The 12,757-nt window shown below is 37.3% G+C and overlaps 1 protein-coding gene across 2 annotated transcripts in view; it reads left to right on the forward strand.

Annotated features, from left to right (window-relative positions):
- Window positions 1–12,757, forward strand: part of agpat4 (1-acylglycerol-3-phosphate O-acyltransferase 4 (lysophosphatidic acid acyltransferase, delta)) — a 29,149-nt gene that overhangs the window by 10,194 nt on the left and 6,198 nt on the right. For both annotated transcript variants that reach the window (XM_034005377.3, XM_059024664.1), the window contains exons 2-7: window positions 7,201–7,412; window positions 8,731–8,900; window positions 10,058–10,219; window positions 10,418–10,571; window positions 11,837–11,939; window positions 12,120–12,195. In XM_034005377.3, coding sequence (XP_033861268.1) covers window positions 7,235–7,412; window positions 8,731–8,900; window positions 10,058–10,219; window positions 10,418–10,571; window positions 11,837–11,939; window positions 12,120–12,195 — 843 coding nt within the window. In that variant the 5' untranslated portion in view covers window positions 7,201–7,234. The remainder of the gene's footprint in view (window positions 1–7,200; window positions 7,413–8,730; window positions 8,901–10,057; window positions 10,220–10,417; window positions 10,572–11,836; window positions 11,940–12,119; window positions 12,196–12,757) is intronic.

A 12,757-nucleotide genomic window follows, 5' to 3' on the forward strand; every position in this document is an offset into this window, starting at 1 on the left:
TACAACATGGAATCAAAATGGATTTAATTAGGAGTTTTTGTCACTGATCAACACAAAAAAAGTCCATAATGTCAAAGTGAAAAATAAAATCTACAGATTGTTCTAAATTAATTACAAATGTAAAACAGAAAAGAATTGATTGCATAAGTATTCACCCCCTTTGCTATGACACACCTAAATAAGCTCTGGTGCAACAAATTGTCTTTAGAAGTCACATAATTAGTTGAATGGAGTCCACCTGTGTGCAGTTAAGGTGTTTCACATGATTTCAGGTTAAATACACCTGTCTCTGGGAGGTCCCACAGTTGGTTAGTACATTTCCTAACAAAAACTACATCATGAAGACGAAGGAACATTCAAAGCAAATCCGGAATAAGGTTCTTCAAAAGCACCAATCAGGGGTAGGATATAAGAACATTTCCAAGGCATTGAATACTCCCCCAGAGAACAGTAAAGTCCTTTAACTCGTTTGTCATTATTCATTAGTCCTACTGTTTTATAGTATAGTATTTTGAACAGAAACATTTAAAAATGTTCACATATTTTATTTATCCCTTTGAAGTGCGAGTGGGTCCCAAAGACTCGTGGGCCCTGGAGCAGCTGCACCACCTGCACTTATGAGAGCTACGCCCCTGCAAAAGATATTGGCCAATCACCTGAAACCCTCTGCTTCAAAACTTGGTTTAAACCACAACTGGACATTCCAACACAACAACGATCCAAAGCACACATCAGAATCTACTTCAGAATGGTTAAACAAGCATAAAATGAAGGTTCTGGAATGGCCTAGTCAAAGTCCCGATCTAAATTGAGAATCTTTGGTATGAGTTGAAGAAGGCTGTGCACAAGAGAAGTCCTTGGAATTTTGAATTGAACTGGAACAAATTTGTATTGAAGAATGGTCAAAAATCACTAAAGAATCATGCCAAAAGCTCATTGACAAATATCCTAATCGTTTAAAAGAGGTTATTTGTGTATATTTGAGGTGCCTCAAATATATTAATTTCATTTTCCTTGTCAAGGTAGAAATACTTTTGAATTAGGATTTTTTGAGTTTTGCAAAATAAATTGCTGAAATAATTGTTGACATATATTTCTTCTAACTTTTCTCATCCACAAAAACAAAACTTTTGCTACGAATGATTTTTCCTATAATTATTTTTTTTTGCAAAATTTCCATTAGTATGTAAACTTGACTACAACTGTATAATAATAATAATAATAATAATAATAATAATAATAATAATAATAATAATACTTTATTTATAGAGCACCTTTCATACCACAGGGTTTGACACATCACACAAGTTCACAATTACAAAGATAGATATTATAAAAACACTAAGCCAAAAAACTCAAATAAAAAATACATAAAAAAAGAATTAAATAGAACAGGGGTTCGCAGGACCAGACATTGTATATTTTTTTCTATTAATAGTGAAAAGCGGCGCCAGTGGCAGCTGTAACTGTAGAAAAATAAAGTGTAGCAAGGCAGTGTTGGTGGAGTAGTGGTTAGGGCTCTGGACTCTTGACCAGAGGGTTGTGGGTTCAATCCCCAGTGGAGGACACTGCTGTTGTACCCTTGAGCAAGGTACTTTACCTAGATTGCTCCAGTAAAAACCCAGCTGTATAAATGGGTAATTGTATGTAAAAATAATGTGATATCTGTATAATGTGAAATAATGTATAATGTGATTCTTGTAACAATTGTAAGTCGCCCTGGATAAGGGCGTCTGCTAAGAAATAAATAATAATAATAATAATAATAATCAAAGCAGAAAATCACAAATCAGAGCTAACAGATTGCCTACCTGTAGGCGGGATGTAGAGCGAGAGCTCTGACAATAGGGTGGTGTTAAGGTCATGTGATCACCCTCCTGGCAGATGTAAACAGTGTGTTCAGCATTAATAAAATTACAATATGTCTAATCTGCTACCATAACAATACGTTTTTCAAAGTATAAAGAACAAAAAAGGCAGCTACAGGAGTTTGAATGCGTTTGTACCGTGGGCTCAGTTTTAAGGTGCTGGAATTAGTTTTTTTCTTTTGTAGAAACGTTTTCATACTAACTTTTGTACTTGATAACATTCATTTAAAAATGAAATTGATGCCTATGATGAATACATTTTTGTGACTAGCTATTAACATTTCAAATATTTAGTACTTTGTTTCAGTATTAACTAAATCAAGTTATTAGCAAGGCTCTCGTTTCCCTCTGTATTGTGCGCATTCGTCTTGTGTGCATGACAGTTCAGAGTGAGAGGTAACGGCTGGACGTTTTAGTTACAGTGTTCAGAAAGTAGGATTTAAGAGTTATGTTTTTGTGCACGTTGTACTGGTTTTACTCAAAAGTGATTCCTGTTCAGATATTTATGAATGGGGAATAATAACAAGAAAAATAATAACTTCTGATATGATCGGGCAGAGAGTGCCACAGTTGCGGAGCCCGAACACAAAAAGCAACCTCTCCTTTCTTCATAAGCCTTACCCTAGAGAGTGCATAGCAAGCCACAATCAGCTGACCTCAAAGCACGCAGAGGCCGATAGGGAGATAGGGAGACAATAACTCTGACAAGTAATCCAGTGCCATTCCGTTTAGTGCTTTAAACATAAGTAATATAATTTTAAAATCAATTCTATAATTCACAGGAAGCCAGTGCAAAGATGCCTGCTAAAGCTTATTATTTCAGAAAACCTTTTTACACTTGAAGGATTAATTGCACGACTTTTAATTGTTTGAGCCACAAATAGGACGAGATATTAACAACTAGACTTGGAGAAATGACAAGATCTAAAGTGTGCCCACGTATGGGTGGGTCCTAAAACATACTCAATAAAATCGAGAGAGTCCAAGAGCCTCAAAAACTCAATAGCCTTTGAATCAGCTTCATTATCAATATGTAAATTAAAATCTCCAAATAGAAGAATCCTATCATAATTAACAGCTGAAATAGATTCGGCAAATTCTGATAGAAAGGACTGACTAGCTTTAGGTGGGCGATAGGGGATTACAATAAAAACAGGGAGTTGGCTGGTTAATATTAAAGATAAAGACTCTGTTGTAATCATTACAGAAAATACTAGCTGGTCCACCCCCACGAAAGTGCTTTCAGAACAAAGGTATCATTTAAAGGATAAGCGTCAATAAGGGAGGTATTTCATTCACACTGAGACAAGTCTCAGTCAGAAATAAAAATCCAAGTTTGTAATGTGTAATAAAATCATTGATTAGAAAGGCTTTGCTTGGTAACGAGTGAACATTAAGTAAAGCAAGGTGTAAGTTTGCACTTTCAACTATGAGGGGTGTAACTGTGATAATGGGGACCCTAATAAGATTAATACAATTAACCCTTCAAAGTGAACCAAGTTGCCTTCGGCAATACTGCCTAGATTTGAATGTGATCATTTGAATGGGATTACAGAGCAGCACAGAAACATCCTCAGGGTTGGAGATACTTAGTCAACACTTAAGATAATTCTCTGCAAATTTAATTGAACCCCTCCTGCTATGAGGTAAGCCAACCCTCCCAAAGAACCTAGGTCTCTGCCAGAATCTATCAACAAATCCAATGTTCTGTACAGTCCACCCAGTTTTTAACCAGTTATCTGCTGAAAGCCTCACAGCCCCTACCCACAACGGGTATGGGGCCTGAGATAATAATCCTCCTCTCACATGCTTTTGAACAAGTACTTTCAGTCCTTCCTTGAGAATTCCTCAGATTCTCTCAACCTTATATCACTTGTGCCCACATGTAAGACCACAGTAGAGACCTGATTGTGTCGGTATGTTAGATTATCTCATTGAGAAGTAATATCTTATTTGTATTACTGATGGTTCAATCAACATTTTTAAAAATGGAATCCCTACTAAGAGAGCTTCATGTTGCAAAAGAGGGAATCCCCTCCATCTCAATTTGACTTAAAAATACACACCCCACCGGTCTAAAGTTATTCAAACTGTCCTCAATAAATTGCCCAGATTTAATAATGTCCCTTAAGGTAGCTGTATGTTCTTCTAAAGTAGCTGTTTCAGCTATAAGTTCCTGGTTACAATTACATTTTTTTTACATGTAAAGTCACTTGTAAATTCAGCATAGCTAACCACAGTGAACATACTACATAGCTTTCTTATTATCTGAAAACATCACTAACGAGCAAAATTAAAACAAGCAAATCAGTCTGCAGTGTGTATTAACACCACACAGTTTAAACATGCAAACCGCAATAGCATTCAAAATCCCGATCTTACTTTGAGGGAAGAAACAAGCAGTCAGCGAGCAGAAATGAAGCCTTCTACCTCAGGTAGTATGCTACAGGCCTCTGAGAGTCCAAAGCTCTCCCACAGTACTAGACAGCAGCAAAGTAGTTGCTATTTGACCAATATATAATAGCAATACAATGGCTTTAGGAGCAGTAAAAGGTAACAATGTGATTCAAAGTAGTCTGTAATAACAGTCAAAGAATGAATGAGACTGCACAAGCACCCAAACAGCCACAAAGTTATTTTCTCACTGTCCTTGTCTTGACTGCCATACGTACTGCCCCTCACACCAGCAGAGAGGATGAAATAGCTGCACAGTAGGACCATTAGCAGCAGTAGGTACAGGTGTGTGTATTGCAGGATAGCAGCTGGGCAGGGCAGAGTAAATGAAAAACAAGTCCAAAACCAAAAATATTAAAGTGATCTTACTCACTGCAACAGCCACAAACAGTCAAAGTCCTTTTCTCACTGTCCTTGCCTTGACTGCTGCTCTTACTATATGTTTAGCCTCCCCACTTATTAAAGTCAGGTGCCGCTACTGGCAATGATTAACACTCAATCTTAGCATTACCCTGTTCTGAGAAATGTGCCACAGTTAAGGCTATCGCACACTGGATTCGTTCCGTCATTTAGCATCATCCGAAGAAGTCGCTAAAAAAAAACGAACAGCGAATACTCGTTTTTTCGTACCAAAACAGCAATTTTGTTTTGGTCCTCCCTGTTGAAGAAGCTACAATTTAGGCTTTGGATGACCTTTATTATTTTGTTTTCTTTTTTACTCAATTGAAACCGAGGAAAATGGCGTATGAAATAAAAAATTAAAAAATCTACAACGTACTGTATGGAAATCGAAACTTAAGTGAGTAGCCACACATGACCCATAACCTGCCTGGCAACAGACACGTCAAGATTAAATCTAATTAAGAGCGGTAGAGGCTAGCCGCAAACTTGCATCGTGTAGCCAATACAAATACAGTAAAACTTGACAGACAGAGGGTGATTGCAAGTGGAAGACGCACAGAATCCCACCCATTTTGAGGCTACAATAGTAATACAGCAGACCTTGGAAAGCATGACATAAAGTAAGCTTTTTTTACTTTTACAAAATTACACGTAGCCTCCGTAGCCTCTTACGACGAGCTACGTTTAAGTTGGAGGGCTCAACACTTCACATTTCAAACGTTTCCAAAAGCTGTCACCTCACAGAAAACATACTTTGTAAGGGTGTGTGCTTGTGTAGGTGATAAAGGGAGGGAACTTCAGGAACCTAAGTACACATATTAACAGCAGTATACCAAGTACGGTAAAGCACAGAATATGCATTTCATATGAACCGGAAAAGCATGATAAACAGCAGGGATGCTGCAAATCAAAGTATGGAGATACTGTAGAAACACAATAGATTGTAAGTTGGTTAAAATTGCTGGGGCTTTGGAAAGCCGTGGCAAATCTCTAGATATGCCTTAGGCAATGTTGGCAAACTGGTGTGTTGAATTCTTTGTTCATATCTGCCTGCATTACTTAAATGGTAAGAGTACTGTATATCTGTTTAGGTTCAGTATTGGAATATCATTTTAGGAATTAAAACCTTACATTCACACCATCCTACTCAATGCTATTAAAACAAGGAACTTTCTTTATTTGTTTATTTTGTTTATTTAGCAGACGCCTTTATCCAAGGTGACTTACAGAGACTAGGGTGTGTGAACTATGCATCAGCTGCAGAGTCACTTACAACTACATCTCACCCGAAAGATGGAGCACAAGGAGATTAACTGACTTGCTCAGAGTCACACAATGAGTCAGTGGCTGAAATGGGATTTGAACCGGGGACCTCCTGGTTACAAGCCCTTTTCTTTAACCACTGGACCACACAGCCTCCTGTGTACACTGGATGCATTAATATCGTACTTCAGAGCGCTGGTTTGCAGTGGAGGCTTTGTAGTAAATATACCTAGTTTCAGTATTTTAATAAAAAAATAAATACAATTCTGTTGTACATAACTTTGAACACAAAAAAATGTAGTATAAACTTAATGATCAACAAACGCTGATGGAAGTTAAAAAGTTTGCTAATTATTACGTTTCTACTAGATCTACAATAATGTTGTTATGCAATACATCATCAGAAACCATATGATCAATATTTAATTTTTCAAACACTTACTCCTGTAATAAATATATCTAAAAGTTGGGAAGCTAGCAATGAGCTACCGAAAATACTTTATAACAATGACCTTCTACTACTCTGTGTTTATGGAGCCAGAAATTCCATCCCTTTCATGTACTGCCCCTTCTTTCTGACTGTTCAGCCCTGAACGCTCTTGCCCTGTCACGCTTCTTTCTCTGATATGAGTCTCCAGGTTCGGCCATTGTTTCTTTACTTAGTCGACTACAATTGAAATAAAAAGAATATGATTGTAATAACCTATATTACACCAAATCCACATGTTCATGTATGCTATCAGTTCATAATTTCATATTTTATAATACATATCATTCATGCCCAAGTCCGCGGCAATGTCTTTCCATATGTTTCCTTTTTTTTCAAAATCTTTGTAATCTTTGTTGGATTTATCAATTTTTGTTTGGCGACACACACAATTAAGATTTTCCATTTGTTCAGGGAACTGCAAGAATCCATGTGTCTTCCCAGTCGTTTTTTATTGGTCAGTGTATTTTTTAACGGATCAAATCGAACTTGTTTAGATTCCAAAATTGATGCATCAGCATCGTATGACAATTACGGACTCCGTGTGCAAGGTGCAATAGGGAATGCACATGATCATTTTTTTCTGTTTGGACACACGTTAAATTCAGATGCGTTATCGGATCCAGTGTGCAGTGGTCTTTAGAATAAGTTGTTCTTGAATTTCTAAGAATCTCTGTATAATCTACAAACAAAGAAACAGCTTTTGATAGTTTTTTTTTCCCACAGGCTCCTCTTTCTGATTACTGGCATTATATGAAACATGGGTATCCTGGGGTTTCTGAAGTCGCAGTTCCTCTGCCACCTGATTATCTGCTACGTGTTCATAGTGAGCGGGCTGATCGTGAATCTGCTGCAGTTATGCACCCTTGTCCTGTGGCCAATCAACAAGCAATTCTACAGGAAGGTCAACTGCAAGCTGGCCTATTGCATTTCTAGCCGTAAGTATAGAATAAAATACTATAGTGATGTTCTTCAATGCATCTGATATATCAGACTACTAGTATCTCGATATAGAGAGAGGCAGGTTTAAATGTACCTGGCTTGAAAACTATTGGATGCTGCCACTGATTTAAAGGGTAGTAGTAGTAGTAGTAGTAGCTGTCTCATATTGTTTATAAGAACTATTGTAACACATTTATTGATGCATTATTGATTGTAATTCACAGGGTTGCACTACTCCAGTCTTATTTGAAGGGGTTGGTTTGTGTATTCAGTGGAGCTTTACTGTGAGATGACCTTAAACAAAGTAGCAGGGCTGCGCTGCAATGACTGTGTTTACCAAAGTGGCAGTTAACAGCAGTGTGCAGTATGGGTGCAGCTGACTCATGGAGATTGCATTTCACTGCGTGCTTCTTGTCCCAATTGCTTGCTTTGCAGCACCACGCTTGATTGATTTAAGTCCAATGCAGCACAGAAAGAACATAAATATTTTGAATAGTTTTGTACAGTAGATCTTTGTTGGGACATCGCGGTCCCACAAATCTAGAATCGAACCTTATGGTTTCTCATAAAGCAACTGTATAACTACAGTGGAGTAGAAATGTAAAGAGGCACTGCAGAGATGTCTTTGGAATTTTAACTCATGCAAATAACATACAGAAGCCTCATTGTTTACAAGCCAATAAGGTTCAGTGATAAACACGTGGCTTTACAGTGTCTGGCTGTTTAGTGTTCTAGCTTTTAGTGTCTGATGAACAATGGCTGAATTCAGAAAGGTGAGCCTGATATAATTCATTATGAAACATTATCCAGAGATAAACAATAAAAAACATCTGTCTAAAAAGAGATTGTTGAGATTGCATCTATGCTAATACATTTCTCCCAAATACAGATTTATTTATTACTGTATAAATAGAGCTGACAGTTATGTTCATAATTTTAAAGTGCAAGTAGCTTCTTTCAATTTGTTCCCTTGTTCTCAACATTTTCTTCCTAACACATTGATGTACAGACACGCATCAAGGTGCTTTATCAAGTCCAGTCACAAAGAATCTGATTTCTAAATTCCTAACCACAGGCACACACCCTCAATTCCCGTAAAGATTGTGTAATCCTAGTAACTGGTAGCGTTTACTTGTTCATGGTAGTGGCAAAAATGTTTGAAACAACCAATTAACATTAAATAGTGTTAAATACTGTTGCTGGTGAAACTTGCTTTTTTCTGTCCGCATTCAGAGGTACAAAAAATATTGAAAAAAACAAAGCGCCCGTCTTGTTTTCCAACATTTCTTCTTCTTCTTCTTCTTCTTCTTCTAGAGTTGGTGATGCTGTTAGAGTGGTGGTCTGGCACAGAATGTACCATCTACACAGACCAAGAAAGCTACAAACAGTTTGGAAAGGAGAGTGCCATTGTCGTCCTCAATCATAACTTTGAGATTGACTTTCTCTGCGGATGGACCTTCTGTGAACGATTTGGGGTCTTGGGGGTGTGTATTACTGGAACAATACTGTTAACAGAGTGTTGCTGACTACTACTCAGAGCTGTGCTGAATCAGCTATTTTGTCTACAAACTGTGCAAATTTAGAGCTATATTTTTTTGTTTTATCCAATTAAAAAGTCATTAGGGATAATTATGTCCATATAAATATAGATTAAAATTTGCTCTGTGTATTGCACACAAAGTTCTAATTTTCCAACTGCTGTCTGAGCCAAACAATGTTAATTCAAACAGGGCCTCTCAACTTATAAGAAAGTAGGGCATAGTTTCGGTTGCTGGGTAACTCAGTGAATTGACTTGTGATATACTGTATGTAACCTTTGTGCTTAGTTTATTTCTAGTCAAGTATGGTTTGCTTTTTGTATTAATGGCACACATTTGAATACTGTAGGAAATGTATCAGAAAAGCCTGTATTCAAATTCATCATCTATCTGTCAAACATTTACAAGAAAAACAAACATGAGTTTTCTTATTATTATTATTATTATTATTAAAATACTTGCTTTATTGCTCTACTATGCTATTGGCATTTTCTAAACAACAGTCTATTAATAACGTTTACAAAAATGTTATTCATAAAAAACAGACTTTGAAAAAAACATTTGTTTATAGCTAATGCGAAGGGCCAAGTAATTCAAACATTTCTCACAGTACTCAACTATAATTTATGTACAAATTAAAAAAAAAAAAGAAAAACATTCTATTGAGTTCAGGTTGAATTGATGAAGTAATGAGCAATTTATGGTAGGTTCCACACTAATTCATATTGAACCATTAATTCCATTAGAACAATGCCTCAATGCTGTTCCAGAAAACCACAGGCAGGGTTGGTTTGATGGAAACGAGTGTTCGAGATAAGGCTACAGTTGTTTTAAAATGTACCCTTTGGAAATGCGTACTTGCTTGCATATTTGTGTCGCTGAAAGAAAATGCTTTCTTTGTACTTGGTGTAAATTGTATCTGCAGCATATAGCATAACTGTAAAGAAGATGTTGTTTATTAATCAATCATGAAATAATCTCCCCGTTAAGGTGATGTGATTTTCCAATGGAGTTTTAATAAGATGACACAGTGGTGCCAGCTGCTGGACAAAGTACAGTATTTCTCAACATTGTTTTTATTTTAATATTAATTTTCCATGTAGAGCGCAAAGGTTCTTGCTAAAAAGGAGCTTGCTTACGTGCCTCTGATTGGTTGGATGTGGTATTTTCTGGAGATTGTCTTCTGCACACGGAAGTGGGAGCAAGATCGAATAACAGTTGTCCAGAGTTTAAACAACCTCAGGGACTATCCCGAAAAGTTTTGGGTAAGTTTTCAGTCACCTCAAAGATCCCTGCAACACTTGCAGGAGAATATAATTGCAGGCTCTTTCTTTTTTTTTTAATGGATAAAAGCAAGTTACATATTATAGATACAGTACATGGCATTATCAAAAATTGGAATGAGAAAGACATGACACAGTTCAGCAGGTGAGATGACTCGAGACTGCTGTATCTGTTCACAGTTACTGCTTCACTGCGAAGGGACGCGTTTCACAGAGAAGAAGCACGAGATCAGCATGCAGGTGGCAGAAGCCAAAGGGCTGCCCAAACTGAAGCACCACCTCCTGCCTCGGACGAAAGGGTTCAGTATCACAGTGCAGTCCTTAAGAAACGTAGGTAAGGAACAAACTTCAGCTACATTAAGACCAATGAAAGAGCACACAGACACGCAGCCCATGCTCATGTAATAGGGTGACCAGATTTCCAAAACTCAGAACCGGGGGACATTAGATTAAAAATAGTTTTGAACGGATACAATGTAAGTATACAATGTATGAACCTATACAATGTAGGTAGCTATGTTATCTAGTGCTTTTATTGCTATTACTGTTTTCTCATTAAACTAACAAAAAACAACAGCCTTTGACTGCTGCACAACCACTGCATCTTCCCTTTGCAATTTGTGGCCACGGTTAACTACATGTTTATAACCTTGTGCATTGCTGTTTTTAACCGTAGTTATATCATTTTGCATACTTTCAATTTTTCTGGAACCATATTTTAATATGACTAGCGATTGTGTAATGTAAGGAGTGCTATCTGGCCCCATTGCAAACCCAAGCTTTTTATACGTTTTGGAAAAAATTGTCGGGACACCAGGACAGTTGATGGGGGGGGGGGAAGGGGACGATCCCAGTCAAACCAGGACGTCTGGTCACCCTAGCAATGTACACAGTTGTTCATTTAAAAAGCTACCTTCATTGACTTGCAATTCTATAAATGTTTCAGCACTGTCAATCATGGTACACCAGGTGGAATATGAGGAATAATGCACTCAGCGGTATAAATGTTTCATGGAGCGCAAAGTTGTGTGGCAATGCATGATGGATCGTTGTGTAATTCAGTCCACAGACTGAATGCTTCCTACATTTATGTGACAGTAGCAAACTAGTGTTATTTGTAAATACAAATATTAACCAGTTAATTTTGCAGTTTCTGAGTGGTCTAAGTTTTGACTTGACTTCATGGCTTTGTTCTATTTTTAGAGATCAAATCGATAGCACCAACATGTTAAGTCCTTGTATGGCACAGCAGTGCCGGAAATGAAGTGGACTCTTACATGCAAAAGAACCACAGCCTGCCCCCCATGGTTAAAGCATGGTAGTGTAGTCAATCACAGTTATGGTCAATGCATAGTATACCCTTGGCTAAAAGCATGGTAAAACTGGACAGTCAGTGAATATGTACCATGGTATACTCGGATAAGGGATCGTCCATAAAAACAGCATTACAGTCCTTAACGTATTTCTGAAGATCAGGTATTTAGAAGCTTACTCCTGGGATCGTTAGTGTCCAGTATGACTACGGCTGGTATTTTAGAGGTAATGTTTGCAATTCAATTTGGTGGAACTGTTCTGACTATGCTTGTGTTTTCTCTGTAGTTACTGCTGTGTACGATTCTACACTTAATTTCAGAAACCATGAAAACCCTACACTGCTGGGTGTTCTAAATGGGAAAAAATACCATGCAGATTTATGCGTGAGGTAAGAAACTTGTAGGCTGTGGTTCTACATTTTTAAAATATGTATTTAGAATAAAGAAACAATCACAATCTATACAGCTGGTGAATTGTACAGTAATTCATTCATGTGACTGCATTGCACTGTTGATTATTTCTTACTCAACCACAGGCATTGTGTAATGTCAGCTAATTGTGTTTACAGGCGAATTCCTCTGGAAAACATTCCTGAAGATGAAGTTGAATGTGCGGCCTGGCTTCACCAGCTCTACCAGGAGAAGGTGAGTCCAGTGGTCTATGTGGAGATGTTAATCCACAAAGCGGTCATGGAGAAGAGAGTGCTAGAGAAACAAGCTGTCACAACTTACAAGACATTTTCAAGGGCTGGTTCTTAAAAAAACTCAGAAGCTGTCTTCATGACAAGCTACTGTTCATGGTCATTTATAAGCTTGTGGTACACAAAATAGTTGGATATTTTACCCTTTGTTGCATTTCGTTCAGTACTGGACAGTCAATTCAGTCTCCTAGTTTTATTTCAGAACACACTTTTTAAAGTGCTGATAGTAAGATGTGCTTAAATACTTTTCACCTGATTGTGTCTTTCTCTTTGATAACACATTATTTATTCATTTGTTTTAATTCTTTGACACAATTAAAAAAAAAAAAATAGCTGAATAGAATGTTGGTATTTGACCAGTTTTGTCAAGGTGTGCTGTTTCAGTTGTGAAGTATGGAACACAAAGTTAAAGGTGTCTGGGCAGGTGAACAGATCATTGCATGATTTAGGCGAAGATCCATATTGATGTTTTGGATTTTAATCGACAAGGAGCCCTATAAACAACG

This window comes from Acipenser ruthenus, chromosome 5 (genome assembly GCF_902713425.1).
Source record: "Acipenser ruthenus chromosome 5, fAciRut3.2 maternal haplotype, whole genome shotgun sequence".
In the NCBI taxonomy this organism is placed as follows: domain Eukaryota; kingdom Metazoa; phylum Chordata; class Actinopteri; order Acipenseriformes; family Acipenseridae; genus Acipenser; species Acipenser ruthenus.